Source organism: Mustela nigripes, chromosome 12 (genome assembly GCF_022355385.1).
Source record: "Mustela nigripes isolate SB6536 chromosome 12, MUSNIG.SB6536, whole genome shotgun sequence".
NCBI lineage: Eukaryota > Metazoa > Chordata > Mammalia > Carnivora > Mustelidae > Mustela > Mustela nigripes.
In genome coordinates this window covers 144,346,040-144,362,342 of record NC_081568.1, presented here as the reverse complement: position 1 = coordinate 144,362,342, position 16,303 = coordinate 144,346,040, and the positions used below count along the sequence as shown (strand labels likewise).

Genomic DNA, 16,303 nt, shown 5'->3' with positions numbered 1-16,303 from the left:
TTAATACCTTGTAGAGGGGAAAAACAACCTTAACTCGAAAATGGCAAGGCCTCAAGGCCTCCTGTATCTTGTAGGTCCTCTTTAACATGTGAAAGTTCTTTTGAAATCTTTCTCTTTACCTCCCCCAACCCCACAGCATATGACCAGCCACCCCTCACAAGCCCAGGGCAGCAGCTCTTTTTGCCCACGGGTCCTGTCCCCAGAGTTTAATAAACCACCATTCTGCACCAATGACATCTTAAGAATTCCTTCTTGGTCGTTGGCTCTGGACTCCACCCCACTGAACCTCACCTATACTCTAAAACTTCATCAATTTGACAGGTGTTAATGATGACCCCAGCGTCTCAACACGCTGTTACACTATAGGCCTTTTCTCCAGGTCACTGGTTGGCAACCTTCTTCCCCCAGACGACACTGCTCGCTTCCCCTACCCCTCAAAATGATACTTTAGAAATGCGAAGAACTTCTCTCTGACAGCAGCCATGTCTGAGAATCGCTGTTTTTCATGATCAGTATGTCTCAGGAGGTTAAGTCCATCTCACCGTGATACGTGCCTGCATTACTTCACGTAACCCTGCTAAGGAGCTCTCACTGGGGTTCTCGGTTTTGCTGTAAATGGTTACAGTTGGATATAATCAATTAAAATTATCCAGTAATTTAGTTTATTAAAGCACTGTTAAAGAAAAACCCAAAAGGAAGACAGAAAAGTGGAGGACAACAAGAGGCTGTCAACAAGACAATCTACGGAGGCTGGATAAATCCAAGATCTTCCTGTCAGTAAAAAATATATGATCAGAAAACATCTAAAGGGCTACAAAAAAAAAGCTGGTATTCTTTTCTAAGTTAAGTACTCTTTTAAATTTTTCTAGCTCAAGATCATGAAGTCCAGAGAACGCCAAGTGATTTGCCTGAATTTGCAAGGCCAGATAACCAATGGAAACTACTCAGGAGCTCTGAGTCGTAGGGTGGTGGGCTCCACTGGGGTGTTTGTCAAACCTGGCTGCACATTAGAATTGGCTTAAAAACACACACCTAAAACACCACCAATAAAACACAGAGAGGCCTAGGTCTTACTCTATGATAATGAAATGGAAATTCTAGGTGGAAGTGGAGTCTGGGTACCTGGTATGGGGCGGGGGTGCTTCCCAGGTGAAGTAATATGCAGTCAGGCTTTAGAAGCACTGCTCTAGGGGCTCCTAGAGGCTCAGTCAGTTAAGCATATGTTTTTGTTTCTTTTTTTTTCTTTTTAAAAATTTATTTGAGAGAGAGAGAGGGACAGACCACAAGCAGGGGGAACAACAGAGGCAGAGGGAGAAGCTGGCTCCCCGTTAAGCAAGGAGTCAGATGCGGGGCTGGGCCCCGGGGCTCTGGGATCATACCTGAGCTGAAGGAAGACCCTTAAGTGACTGAAACACCCATGTGCCCCAAGTGTATGACTCTTAATCTCAGCTCAGGTCTCAATCTCGGGGTGGTGAGTTTAAACCTGTGTTTGGGCTCCATGCTAGGCATAGAGCCTGTTTAAAACCATTTAAAAAAAAAAAAAAAAAGGCTTTAGAGCAGTGATACCCCAGGATATATTCTAAAAACATTTTTCATTGTCCCAAGAGAAGGGTGCCAATGCCAGCTAGCTGGTAAGCGCCAGGGATGCCGCTGTCCCACCTACAATGCACAGGGCAGCGCCATTCAATAAAATGTCAACAGTGCGAAGGTTAAGTAACCCTGCTCCAAAGTCCAGTGTTAGTTCCATGTAAGTGTCATAGGAATGATCTGTTTTTTATTTTATTTGCTTCTAAGTATGAATGAAAATACCAGAAATCAAGTCAGATGCTGATAAACCACTTAAAAATCTTGCCTACTTAATTATTAAAGGCTCCCCTACGCTATTTTCAACTCCTAGCTGGTGAGACTGAAGTTGACAGGATTAACAGCTCTACTGAAAGGCTTATGCTTACGGGGGCACCTAGGCTCAGTGGGTTAAAGCCTCTGCCTTCGGCTCAGGTCATAGTCTCCCGGTCCTGGGATCAAGCCCGGAATTGGGCTCTCTGCTTAACAGGGAACCTGCTTCCTCCTCTCTCTCTCTCCCTGCCTCTCTGCCTACTTGTAATCTCCATCTGTCAAATAAGAAATAAAATCTTTAAAAAAAAATTAAAAAAGAAAGAAAAGCTTATGCTTATGAAGTGAGGTACCCAGCAGCGGCGGGCAGAACCAAGAAGTCAATTTGGAGCTAATGTCTTGCCTTCCTCTAAGGCCAGGAAAATACTCCTTTCTCACCACACCAGAGTTCTCAAGCGGTCCTAAAACTCTTGAGAGGGAATGGTCAAGTAAGGCATAAGAAAAAGCAATTTTGGGCTGTGGGCCTCTGAGAGAAATAATGGTTTTATGGTGCCCCCATAAGTGCTACTTGAAGTATGGATTGCTGGCAACCCACCTGGGGGTAGGTGTCTAGAGGTGAAATCATGTGAAGACATATGCCTAAAATCAGGCCAGTGCAGGTATTTCTACGTTAGTTACTTTGGAGAGCATTTGTTTGTTCTCTTCCTTTCTTCTCTTACCCAGAATTGAACTCTAAAACTATAGCCTGCAAAAGCAAAGTAAACCAGCTACATCTTCCTGACCCTTCTTTCACTCCAGTACAACACATATGAAAACTACAACTTACATGGATGAGGTAGTAAAGTTTGTCTCCTCTAAATAAAGTTGCTGCCCCACCGAAGCGATTCACAGATAAGAGGCATCAATTAAATGATGTCCCCAGAAGATCTCCAATTTTTCAGGTTGAAGAATAAAATTTTCAGGCTTAAAAAAAAGCACAAAAAAACAAAAACAAAAAAACCAAGGATTACATGGGGCAGGGGGTGGGGGACAACCAGTCTGGGCAGTGGAAAAAGAATTGAGCAATAGTAATAAATTTCCTGTGCCAATAAAGGAGTAGTGTGCCGTTAGGCTAGAGCAGGTAAGTGACCATCTGCGAGTACACAGCGAACACTGATGTATAGGCACTGACTAGATTACCAAACTTTGGATCACCTGCTCTGCTCCCTTCTGCCAGTAGTCTCTACCAGCATCTCCAAGTGTCTTTAACATGTGACTGCATTCCTGCCTAGATCTTAGGAGAGGCTATAATAAAATCATAATGCAAAGAATTCTAAAATTATGAACAAGCATTTAGAAAGAGAAAATATTTAGAAATAGGAACACAGTTGCTCAATAAATTTGCTAACACTGGTAATGATAAGAGAGATTCAGAGGACAGACGGAAATTAATCACGAAATTAAAATACACAGCACAAACAGGCCCCAGTAAACACTCTGGAATGAATGACTTGAAATGCTGCAGGAATGCTAGAATTTTAAGCCTCAACCCCCCTTTTTTAAAAGATTTTATTTTATTTTATTTTATTTATTTATTTATTTGACAGACAGATCTCTACTTGGCAGAGAGGCAGGCAGAGAGAGAAGAGGAAGCAGGCTCCCACTGAGCAGAGAACCCAATGCGGGGCTCAATCCCAGAACCCTGGGATCGTGACCTGAGCTGAAGGCAAAGGCTTTAACCCACTGAGCCACCCAGGCACTCCTATGCCTTACTCTTTATCCTTAATATTTTTCAGTAGCTGGCTTGATAAAAGTATTTTTAAGTACAGTCACACTTCTTTGGAATTATTTTACAAGGAAAATAATTTTTCAATAAGAAATGTTTACCAAACATCTACTACAAACTAGATCGTGACAAAAATGATTAAAACAAGCCTCTTAGCCTTAGCAGGCTAAATTATGGGGAAAAAATAACTAAGTAGCTATATAATAAGCACTCTTAAGGAAATCATCTTCAGGGCACCTGGGTGGTTCAGTTGGTTAAGTGTCTGACTTTTGATCTTAGGGTGGTGAGACTGAGCCCGGCCTCACTTGGTGTTGGGTGTGGAGCTTGCTTAAGATCCTCTCCCTCCCTTCTCCCCTCCACCTTTCCATCCTCTCTCCCCAAGACACTAGTGCTCTGCCCAAAAAACAAAACAAAACAACAACAACAACAAAAATCTTCCTTTCTAAATCTACTCCTTTTGCCTCTTATTCTCTAGACCATGGCAGTTCCAATCCCAGAATCCTGGAACTCCTCCTCCTTTTCCCTAAACTCCTTCATTCTATCCCACTCTGCCCCAGCATCTGGCTCCCAGATTAGTGCATACTATAACTGCTCTCTAACTGGTCTTCCTGATTCCAATCTGGTCTCACTTACTACTACAACAACCAATCTCAAATCCAACCATCACTCTGAAATGCATATTTCAGAAGATCTACTAGGATCCACTTCCACCAGAAGATCCACTGCTTGGCAAATTTCCTTCACTTCTGTTCACTTCTGGCACACAAGGCCTTCTGTAATATGGGCCATGTCTGCCCTCCTGACTAAATTCCTACACCTGCCTTACCACTGCTGGACAAATGATTGCAGTTCCTCTGCTCAACACTCATTTATCTACCTTTATCGGCTTGTCTATTTGCCTATAATCCATCCCCCCAAACTAAACACATTCTTTAATATTTAACTTCAGGGTTACATCTTCCAACAAGCCAACTCTGAGACATATCTCTCTTCAGGTTGAGCTAAGGTGCTTCCATAATAATATCCTGTAAATATCACAATCATTCTGCAAACAAGTTCAAGTGTGGTCAGGGGATCAACAACACTGGCAGCCCCTGGGAACCTATTAGACCTGCAAGACCTTAAAGCCCTCCCAGACCTATGCAATCAGATTTTGCGTTTAAACAGGATACCCAGGTGATTTATACGCACATTAGAGTTGGGAGGCACTGTGTTAAGAATCTGTTTGTACATGTGTTTCTCCTATCAGGCAGTCTCCAACATTAGGGTGCATAAGCACCCTCTGGGATGCTGGTCACAATGCACACGGGCAGCCCGTGCAGAGTCTGAGGAGAACCGGGGAAGGCCCCAGGTACTTGCATTCTTATAAGCGTGTGATGACGCCATTGATTTAGAGCCTCCCGCCGTGACCATCACACTTTGAGAAACATACTATGGGACTGCAACAGATTTCTGCTAAGGGAGGGAATGAAAGAGCAGAGCAGTGGCTAGAAGGTAGTGAGCTAAGCACTTACAACACAGGCTACACAGGGGAAGGACATGTGAATGGAAAGACTAGGTAGACTGGGATGTCCTGTAAAATAAAAGCCAAACATCTAAACCCTTCTTTGAGAGCACCTGGATCTGTAAAAATAACATACACAGAAAATGGTCAGTATTTTGTTCTTCAGTTAAAAAAAACCTACTCTAACTCCCGTTACCCAAATACAAATGGCAGTAACAACTTATGACCAAAAACTCTCTGAACCACTCAAATGGGGGGCCTGAATGGCTCAGTCAGTTAAGCGTCTGCCTTCAGCTCAGGTCCTGATCCTGGGGTCTTGGGATTAAATACCACATCAGGCCCCTTGCTCAGCAGGGAGCCTGCTTATCCCTCTGCCTGCTGTTCCCCCTGCCGTGCTCTCTCTCTGACAAATAAAATCTTTAAATAAATAAATATATAAAAATAAACCACTCACGAAAAAGAAACTTGTTAATGCACAAAGCTCACAATCCAAGGTTTAATATTCACATGAGGTAACTAATAACTACCACCTTTCAGAAATTAATATGAAAAAAAGTCACAGGCGAAATAAGTATTTTGTTTTCATAAAGCCATTATTAGAAAAATAAAAATTATTTAGTACTATTTGTCAAACTAAAAACAAAGGGGAAATGAAAGTAATTTTGCCAAAATGGTGGGTCAGAAAATAAGTGTCTAAATGTCTAGTCTGTTATCAGCCTTCCTAAGAATCTCCTTTGTCACATCTATCAGTAAGAAGAAAGGCACACCAAAAATCACTGGTTTTGCACTGCATCCCTATACCCAAACAGCAGGCACTCAACAAATGTCTATGGAATTAAATAAACAGCAATACCAGGTTAAGAACTGTGACTTAGCAAACACATTGTTTTATCTGCAAAGTGGCAACAGCAGAAATTTCACGATCAGTCACCTTTGCTTAAAAGGTCAGAGTTCCTTTGTAAGCATACAATTATAAACCACAGACACCACAAAAGGACTTAACCCTAAACTAAGGAAAGTAAACCTGACTCAGGAAGACAAAAACCGAAAAACTTTTTAAAAAAATCATTACAAAAACTGCTATGTGCACATTAGCTTAAATGTGGTTACGTATGCCATAAGAAAACAAGAAACAAAAAATACTCAAGTGATAAACATTAGGTGTACAAAGGATATAATTAAATTTCTTAACTAATGCACCATGACCGTATACACTATCATCTACCACATAATGCCTTGTGTAGATCCTAAGATTACACTGAAATTATTAAATCAGTTGTCCAATCGGAAAATTTTTGAAGTTTTACTTATACTTTGGGCACCATTACACAGTTTACCAACATGCATCAGTATACATGGTTTTGTCCATGCTGGAATTTTATTTTATTTTTAAAGATAATATATTTATTTTTTCTTTGACAGAGATCACATGTAGGCAGAGAGGCAAAGAGAAAGGGGGAAGCAGACTCCTGGCTGAGCAGAGTCCAATGTGGGGTTAGATCCCAGGACCCCGAGATCATGACCTGAGCTGAAAGCATAGGCTTTAACCCACTGAGCCACCAGGCGCCCCTATGCTGGAATTTTAAATAGAGCAATCAAACAGTGGCATTTTGGAAATACAACCACAGACCTAAAATGATAGCTACGAGCAAAGTTCAACTGTTTAACAAGCACCATAAGATGGAAGAGTTCTTTTTATCCAAATGCTTCAAATACACATAAAGTCAATCCCCATTAAATGTGTGATCTATTAACATCTTTGTTTCATCACATATCCTTCCAATCAATGGAGTTTTGGAAACCTTAATTCAGGTCTAGGGATGTGCTCTGCTAGCCAACACCTATGGATAGAGAAAGGAATGTAAATAATGCTTCACTCTTTCTTCAGCAAGAATGTGCCCATTATTCAGGGCTCAGCTCACATTACTCAACAAATTTACTTCTTGCCTCCTTTGCGTAGTATTGCCCAATAGACTTTCTGGAATGATGGAAATATTGAAACAGCCACAAAAGCAACTGGCCAATGTGGTGATTGAGCACTTGAAATGCAGTGGCTACTGCAAACCGAAAAACTTAATTTTTTTTTTTAAGATTTTATTTATTTATTTGACAGAGACCACAAGTAGGCAGAGAGACAGGCAGAGAGATAGGAGGAAGCAGGCTCCCTGCTGAGCAGAGAGCAGGATGCGATGCCGGGCTTGATCCCAGGACCCCGGGATCATGACCTGAGCGGAAGGCAGAGGCTTTAACCCTCTGAGCCACCCAGGTGCCCCCCGAAAAACTCAATTTTTAATGTGATTTCATTTTAATTAATCCAAATTTAAACAGCCAAATGTGGCTAGTGACCACTACACCGGACAGAGCAACTCTAAAGCATACAAGTGAGCTAGAAAAATATCTTTCCTGAAGTTCACAATCCCGTGTGAAAGAAAAATATTAAACAAATAAACCAATAAATATATAATTTCACGTGGTGACTGGAAGGGGCGAATCTCTTTTGGGAAGGCCTCTCTAAAGAAATCTGGATTAGGTATCGCCCTTCCTATGTGGTCCCACTAACCCTATGCTAACAGAGATTAACATACACTAACCCTATGCTGCAAAGAACTCTAGGGAAACCACTTGCCTTGTTCCGCTGTACTCTAGCACCTCTCATACTGAGTTTCTGGAGCACCAGGCAGAAGTAATCTAAATAACTCACAATGTTCAAAAGACACCAGAGAATCCGAGTTCAAAAAAATACGGAGAGATTAGAGCAAACCCAATCGGCTCTCTTCATACCCAGTCCCAGGCAGCGTTGGAGCCTCACTTCAAAACACAGCACTGCAGAGCAAGGACCGCCTCCTTCTCTTTCTCATCCCGACTTTTACTCCGAATGACTAATTCACAGTTTTTTCGCCGCAGCCAAATCACACTCCTCAGCCAACTCCAACTCACACGGCTACAGCAGATACACTTTTAACAGGCTGCTTCACGGAACACCGCACCTCATCCGCCAACCTTCTCCTACCCTTAGATTTACAATTCCTGGAAAGTTAATCTCTACTCGAACCTGACAGGCTCTGCGCCGCTCCTATCCATCCAACACCATACGGATATTCCATCAAGAGGGAATGACGTTTTGGAGGGAAGGGTAGGTAGCCCAGGAGAGGCTATTTATCTAAAATACGAAGGCAAAGTGATGCGTCTTTTCCCTTCTGTACTCGGAAGTAATGAGGCCAACTTGATTCACAGCCTCGTAGTGGGATTTTAGAGGACAGCTCGGAGCCGACAGGAAAAATGGTTGGGAAGTGATAAAGGCAGACACCGGAGGTTCCACAAGCCCTCGACTTACGGCTGCCCCAATCCTCCCGCCACAGCCCGGGTGGAATGAGGGTGACTGCAGACCCGCCTGGGAGGAGAAGCACCTCGCACTGCCAGGTGGGCGGTGGCGCAGGGCCCGCAGGCGCCGGGTCAGCCAGCCGGCTCCGCGGAGCCTTTCCGCTGGGGCGAGGAGCCCCATTGCCCACCCCGCTGACCGTGGCCACCAGTTACCTGCTGGTCTCGAGCGAAGAATAACGCTCGGGCAAGACCTGGAGGCAGCGCTGGAAGAACCGCACGTGCCGGTCTCGCAGGAAATCCAGCCTCTCTCCCTCACCGCTCCCCGCCGGCCGCTCTTCCTCCGTGGCCGCCATGCTGCTGCGGAAGCGACGTCCGCCGCGACCCGGAAGCACTTGGCGCGCGGCGTGAGGGAAGCCCGAGGGGCCACACAGGGATGGCGCGTGGGCATAGGCGGTGCGCCCGCTGCGCGCCCGTCTGGGGTTGAAGCGACTCGCTGTTCAGAGTCTAAACGCAGCGCTTGGTGCCTTCGCATTTCTCTCTACAGCCCACCTTTTCTATTCTGAGCCCCGCAGGCTTGGAGACCCCCCTCAAGCCTTGTAAAATTCAGCCCACAAATCCCCCAATCCCTCCAGAACTGTGATCCTCGTTAGGTATTTGGAAGTGCAAGATCAAAAACTTCTAGTTCGCTTTGAGACGATCGCGGCCCTAAAGGATGATCTATTTGAAAATGGATGGATCAGAATAAATCCTTTCTGCAAGTCCCTGGCTTTCAGCTGAATGGATAGGGAGGCTAGATCTTCAAATCAAGCTGTGAAGATAAATGTTTATTAAAAATTACGGACGCTTCCTGAGCTCAGAGACGTTCTTAGTCCTCTCTAGGATACCAGCAATCTCACACACACACGTATGAATAATAACAAATATAAATATATAAACATATACACATATGAATAATAACAAATATAAATATATAAACACATATATATACAACTTACATTTATATTTCTATGTGTGACTGCATCATTTTCTTTTGCAAGATTTTACTCTTAATGTTAAGTCTGTGTTCATCTAGCATCGTTGTCGCATATATTTGCCATGGCAAACAAGCTCAAATGTTCTCCAACTACCCCTATATTAAAATGAAATAGCATGCTTTTAGCAATTTTTTTTTTAAGTTGGAACTTAATTTGCTTCAACCATATATTATTCCCTTTAAAAGGTCACGAGGCAGTCTAGGGGGAAAAAATCCACCGAAAGATCAGGCTCAAACCTAGGTTCTCTAACCTAGGTTCTCTATAGTCGGCTAAGCTAAGTTTGAGTATAATTTTAATTGTTACCTTTTTAGAAAAATCTATTTAAAATACATGCTGTGTGGGCTGCAGTTATCTTCTCCTTATTCAATAACCCAAAGCGCCTACTTTTAGGTACCAGTTACTACTTATTCACAGGGATTCCTGTATGTCTGAAACAAATACGGCATGACCAAAGGGCTGTTCTTGGGCTTCTTTACAAATAGGGAGGCCACATTCCTTGTTTTTCAGGTATGCCTGGTCTAAAGGAGTTTTCATTGTCATTACAGTTAAGATCTTTCTCCCTCCCTTACAAACACACACCACCAAATGTTTCAGAATGTTGAAAGTGTGGTCATATCACAGGAATTTAATTTACTATGGACAATGCAGTCTATACATGCTCAGAAAGACAATCCTGTTCAACTGGGCCACCTAAAGAGAACACAGATAATTTTCCTCTGATTCTCAGCTCAGGAGCCAGCAATCTGATCCAAATTCCATGATGGACTCACTGAGAGATAATATAACATGCTTCCTAGGTAAGTAAAAGGGTTTTCATGGGTGACTTTGACCACACAAGATTGCTGACATAGGCATGACAGAAGCCAACCCCCATGCAAAGTGCCACTCTATGTTACTAGGTAAGAAGTGTAAATAGCTCAGGTTTTCAACATACAGGCATGATAAGACATCTATATAATTGAACATTATTTAGCCATTAAACAATAATGTTTGAATTCTATAGAAACATAGGCAAGTATATATAACTTAGTATAGTAAATAAAACATACTCTATGACTGTAGCTATTTTAAAATATGTAGGTATGTTTTTGCAAAAAGTTACCATGGAGTGATGGAATTAAGGGTGCTTTATTAACATTTTTCCTTTAGGGTTTTTTTCTAAAGTTCTTAGATCGTTTTTATTTATTTTTTATTTTTTTATTTTTTAAAGATTTTATTTATTTATTTGACAGAGAGAGATCACAAGTGGCAGAGAGGCAGGCGGGGAGGGGGTGGGAAGCAGGCTCCCCACTGAGCAGAGAGCCTGATGCGGGGCTTGCTCCCAGGACTCTGGGATCATGACCTGAGCTGAAGGCAGAGGCTTTAACCCCCTTAGCCACCCAGGTGCCCCTCAGATCCTTTTTAAACCAGTAAATGAAATGTTTATTTATCTCTTCTCTGAGCCTACAACTGAAGATACTATTAATTATGCTTATTCTATACCTTTTATACATCCCTCATTTGTTTTAGATTCAGTTAGAAGGACTGGTTTTGTCAAAGAAAATTCCATAGTTTTATTAAGAAACAAACAAAGAAAAAAACAGACAAAAAGCCCAAACTCACACTACCCAGTATGCTTACCTTTGATGCAGGAAATGGAAGTTACCTTTGTGTGCAACAAAAAGCTGTGTTCAAAAGCCATGTATAAGAAAGCTTTCTTTTGTGTATCTTTTGTATAGTAATTCCATTGTGTGTTTAAAATCTGTTGTCCAATATTGTGTCTCTAAATGGCCTCCGACCATTTAAAAACAAAGTTAAAGAGAACGAGAGCTACAAATAAAACAGGCATCCCTGATTAAGGATGTTTTATGTTCTTTCTCTCATTTTGCACCAATAATTGTGTAATCAAATTCAGTTTCCAAAATGTGGAAGCCATCAACTTTGACAATTAACTGTGAAATAAGTAAAGGTTACTACTAACAGTTTACTAACAGTAAACTTCTGAGTCATTTGACCTAGATGTTTCAAGCTATAAATTAAAGATATTCTAAGATAAAATATAAAAAACACAAGTTCTTTCATATTTATTATGTATATTATACCATCTCCTATAAGATGGGGACTGATTAAAGTTAGGAGCTAAGATTTTATAATATGAAAAGTTGAGTCAAATTAAGTTAAATTGTGTTTTCACATATAAAAGTTTGGAAATTTTAAAGTTGCCTCTTTTGACCAAATATTCTGAGCCAAACAGAAGCAGTAAAGAAAACTGCACCAGCCAGAAGATGTGAAAGACTCAAAGGCTTTATAAATGTGTGACATCCAGAAAGGCTAATGGGAAATCTGGCATAGCCAAAGGAAACCAAAAATATGTCGATAATATAAATAATAGGATATTTCGAGGTGAAGCATATTTTTAAAATAAATATTCTCTATATAAAACAAAGCATGCTTCCAACAAATACAAAATATTTATTACACAAAAATGTAGCAACTGACAAACTACCAATTTGTTAAACTTAGAAAAGTACTGACTTATTTCCCCCCAGAAAGGAAAATCTTTACATTTCTGTTCCTTGAGTTCATTCGCCTCCAAGTTATAAATGTTACAAAATTTTTGTTTAAAAAAAAAAAAGATACTCTATGACTGGCCCAATTTATTTTGCTATGCCATGACAAAAACAAAATACCTTTGAAATGTTCTCAGGATTTAAATGAAATCATGTGTGTAACATACACTTATTCAAATAACGTTTACATCAGTAATAGGCCAACATACACATTAAATACCCACTGAGTATAGACGAGCTCCAACAGCGCTGCAGGGAACTCAGTACCTGTGCGTTCACAAACAACACGGTTACCAATCTGATTGGGGCTAGTACTACTTAAAGAACATGGGTACTGACTCTCTCCTGGTCTGAACATGCTGACACTTTCATCAACTGAATACCAACTTCATTATCTCATATTCTTTTCTCAAGTCCTTGTCTCCAGGTCGGAATAGCCCTAGGGAGAAGAAGAAGGGCAATTATAAATACAAAAGAAATTTTTTTAGAAATCCTAATTAATTAAATTCTACGTTGGACTTGCTGAGAGGTAATATACTATGCCTCCTGGATAAGTAAAATGCTTTTCATGGGTGACTTAAATGCCACTCTGTTATTAGTTAAGAAGCGTAAATAGCTCAAGTTTTCAACGCATAGAACATCTATATAACTGAACATTATTTAGCAACTTTTATCAACTTTTTAACTGTAAAATAGAGCATACAAATAGAAACTATATAAAATATAAACACATAGTTATGAAGTTATTGTAAAGTGGACACCCACTTTAACTCCTTTTTACCTGTGTGGGATATGCAGAAGTGGCCCAGAGCCTGTGGGTCCCGTCTTCTTGGTCCGTTCCTCCCAACCTTTGGTAGGTCTGTAAAGCCTAGAGGGATCCCTACCAACGTTGTTTTCAACCTGTAATCAGAAAGAAAATGAGTGCCAGTTACTTTATATGTGCTGTTAAGTTTGGGCTAGTGAGTGAGATCTTCAGTAACAACAGCAAGCAGTTATAAGAAATACCCTTGAGATTCGCTAAACAGAAATAAAACTGTTAATAACCTTTTTAGCAAACTTCTGATTGTGCTCCTAGAGCTAACAGAAAATCTGGACTCCATTAATCTATTAATAAACTGTTTAATTTAGTTTCTTTTTTTCTAATTTAATTATTGTATTCTGCTTCCACTGTTCTATTTTTTGTTTCTATTCTGAGGGAAATGTAATGCCTCCAAGAGTGACCGTGGGATAGCCAGACAATGAATTTAGGGTAAATAACTACCAGGAAAGTCCTTCGTTCCCAGGAGAGTCACCAACATCTGTAGTCCGTGTACTCCCAAGGAGATTAAGCAATGCTCCTAGCTACTAAAAGGTCTAAAACAGAGGCACGTACGGAAGAAAATGAAAAACAGAATTAAGAGTAAGAAGAGAAAATTAATTCAGGGTAAAAGAAAATAAGGTGCTTAGAATGTGAAATGGCAGAATTCCAATAGTTGCTTAAGTTGTGCTAAGCTGTGCTAAGCTGTGCTTTGTAATATGTAAATCTGTTAAGTACGAAATCTAGAGGAAGCGATACAGAAATAGAGTTCTGGATATAAATAAAATGGATTTCATGCTTGCCTCCTTACCAATCAAGGAGTTAGGATAATAAAAATAAAAATAAATCTCAGCACACAGCACCTTTTCTTTTAATTTTGCCAGTTTTCTTTGTTTTTCTGCCTTTTCATCTTCCTTTAACTGTCGATCTAGAATTTTCAATTCAAGTTTATGTAAATCCTAAAAAACAAAATACACCAACAATAGGAGGGTAACATTAAGAAAATAAAATTCATTAGAATTTCCTTGAAATGTCAGTAGCTTGCAAGAAAAATTAAATTACCCTAAATATCAATACTTCAATATCAACCTTTTCCAACAAAGGCTAAGAGCTGTCTTTATCCTGAATATAAATGTAACACATGCCCATCCTTTCTGAATCGCTTTCTTTAGCTGTTTTATCTTATAGTATAGTTCAATCTAAAACTCCTTTTCTTTGATAGTTGAGCTAAGCCCATTTTCACTTTTCAACACAGATATATCTGGTTTTAGATCTCTCACATATGTTCTATTTTACAGGATTTCTTGTTTTTTTTTCTTGGTCTTTTATTGTGTGGCCTGCTCGCCTTTTTTGGTGGGCGGTGGGGAGAACGCATGGGATCTTTTGTTATTTAGGAAGATTTTCACATATGGACTAAGGGAAATTCCATTAGTGTGGTTTTGTCTATGATTTTTCTTTGCATTTCCCTTGTTTTTTGCTTCATGACAGCTACGGCTATGTCTTTTGATGCACATAACAACTCATAAGAATTATTTCATAACAGTTATTTCATAACAATTCATAAGAATTATTTCATAACAGTTATATCTCATTTTTTAAAAGAGTATTTATTTGGCAGAGAGAGAGAGAGAGTGAGTGAGCACAGCAGGGGGACCAGCAGACTCCCCGCTGAGCAGGCAGCCAACCGCTGGGGCTGGAGCCCAACATGGGGCTGGATCCCAGGACCCTGGAATCATGACCTGAGCCGAAAGCAGACGCTAAACCCACTGAGCTATTCAGTCTCCCCCAGTTATATCTCATTTGAACCCTTTTTCATTTTAAGTATCCTTCTTGGGTACCTGGGTTAAGCATCCCAAGTTAATTTGGGGTTATAGTGGTTAAGTGCCTGACTCCTGGTTTCAGGCCACGATCTCAGGGTCATGAGATTGAGCCCCACCCTGGGCTCCAGGCCCAGCAAGGAGTCTGCTGGGGCTTCTCCCTCAGCCAGACCCTCCCTGCCTGTCCTGCATGCTGCACTTGCCCTCTCTCTCTCTCTCTCTAATAAATAAATCTTGAAAAAATAAAGAATCTTCCTTATCTTTTTAAATATTTTTTGGACTGATTTCCACTTAATAGTAAAACTGTACTCTTTCTTCAATTAGCATTTTTCTTGTGTATGTTTTTTATTTCCCCCTACCTCTCAGCAGTTACCTTGATTCCATTAAGTACACACTGAGTTTCTACACCGTACCAGACCTGAGGGTACACGGATGAACCAAAAGGACAAGACCTCTGCCCTCATGGAGCTTTCATAACAGTGGGGAGATGGACAATGAACTAAGGAGCGCATCACCAGTGGGCGTAGGGCCAGCCCGTCTGGCAGAGAACACAGCCCACGTGTGTCCTCTCTGGCTGCTTCCCAGCTCCTGTCTGGTGCCCTGAGATCACTGTGGTTCTTACAGGTTTCCCCCTAAACCACACTGCTACCCTTCATGCTGTTCCCTCTGCCCTTCATGCTGTTCCCTCTGCCAGGAAGGATCCCTGCCTTTCTTCTCCTTCAAGACTGCACCCCAACATCACCTTCTGTCTGACCCCCACAGCTCTGGAACACTTCTCTCGCTGCCTGGCTGCCTCCCAAAGTCCCCGGCGAACCCCCTCCATCACTCTACTTCTGCGCAGTCTCACGTCTGTCTTTCCCTGGGGGCTATACAACCCACTAGGATTCAGAGAGCACGGCTTCCTCACTTTCACCACATGAATGCCGGGTACGGGCCTGTTTTTGCGGACCTCAGTCTGGAGCGGGACACCCCTATGTGGAGCCCTGAAGGCGGACCCAGGAACCATTACCGACTCACTCGTTCTTGAAACTTGGAGATCTCCTCGGCAGCCGTTTTCCTCTTTTCTGCCTTTTCTGCCTTTTCCTTCATCTCCTTCTCAAGCCTCATAAATTCTTCCTGCTCTTTCTTCTGCTGGGCATAACTCTCCAGGAGCAATTTTAGTTTAAACTGGCGTTGCCGTGCTTTCTGCTGCTTCTTCTCTTTCTCTTCCTCTTCTCTCACCTGGGAGGCGCGTCTCATGGACCTTTCTAGACTTTTCTGCTTCTTCCATGCTTCCACGGCCAGTTTCTGCTTCTTTCTTTGCTCCTCTTTTCGCTTTTGATTATCTTCGTTTTTACTGTGGAAGAGCAGAGATATGTTCTCCGCCTTTTCCTTTAACTTGAGAATTTCCTCCTTCTTTTGCTGCTTTTTGGTTTTCCAGTTCTGAATAGACTGATTTAAAAAAAGAGAGAGAGAGAGAGAGAGACAGGAAGAGAAAAACATTTTTAATAACCAAGAGCACTTGAAAAGGCAACCCCAAATCCATCTTTCTAGAAAGAACATTGCTTGCAGGAGGCTGGTTGCTTAGGTTTTAAAACATTTTTTTTTTCCTGAACCAAAGCAACTTTTTTCTACTTCATTAAAAAAAAAAAAAATCATGTATCTTTTAAACACTGAACAGTGGTTTGTTCTTTTGGCCTTCCCC

General features: G+C 41.3%; 2 protein-coding genes across 4 annotated transcripts in view; both read right to left on the bottom strand.

Annotated features, from left to right (window-relative positions):
- The window catches only part of PGGT1B (protein geranylgeranyltransferase type I subunit beta), a 52,701-nt gene extending 43,731 nt beyond the window's left edge, over positions 1–8,970 (bottom strand). The window contains exon 1 of one of the 2 annotated variants that reach the window (XM_059416108.1): positions 8,637–8,970. In XM_059416108.1, the coding sequence (XP_059272091.1) occupies positions 8,637–8,955 (319 nt within the window). In that variant the 5' untranslated portion in view covers positions 8,956–8,970. The remainder of the gene's footprint in view (positions 1–8,636) is intronic. The other variant, XM_059416109.1, reaches the window with a different exon arrangement.
- A 2,918-nt stretch (positions 8,971–11,888) lies between these two features.
- The window catches only part of CCDC112 (coiled-coil domain containing 112), a 28,571-nt gene continuing 24,156 nt past the window's right edge, over positions 11,889–16,303 (bottom strand). Inside the window, exons 7-10 of one of the 2 annotated variants that reach the window (XM_059416106.1) lie at positions 15,637–16,050; positions 13,666–13,761; positions 12,788–12,906; positions 11,889–12,445 (exon numbers count right to left, since the gene is read on the bottom strand). In XM_059416106.1, the coding sequence (XP_059272089.1) occupies positions 12,403–12,445; positions 12,788–12,906; positions 13,666–13,761; positions 15,637–16,050 (672 nt within the window). In that variant the 3' untranslated portion in view covers positions 11,889–12,402. The remainder of the gene's footprint in view (positions 12,446–12,787; positions 12,907–13,665; positions 13,762–15,636; positions 16,051–16,303) is intronic. The other variant, XM_059416107.1, reaches the window with a different exon arrangement.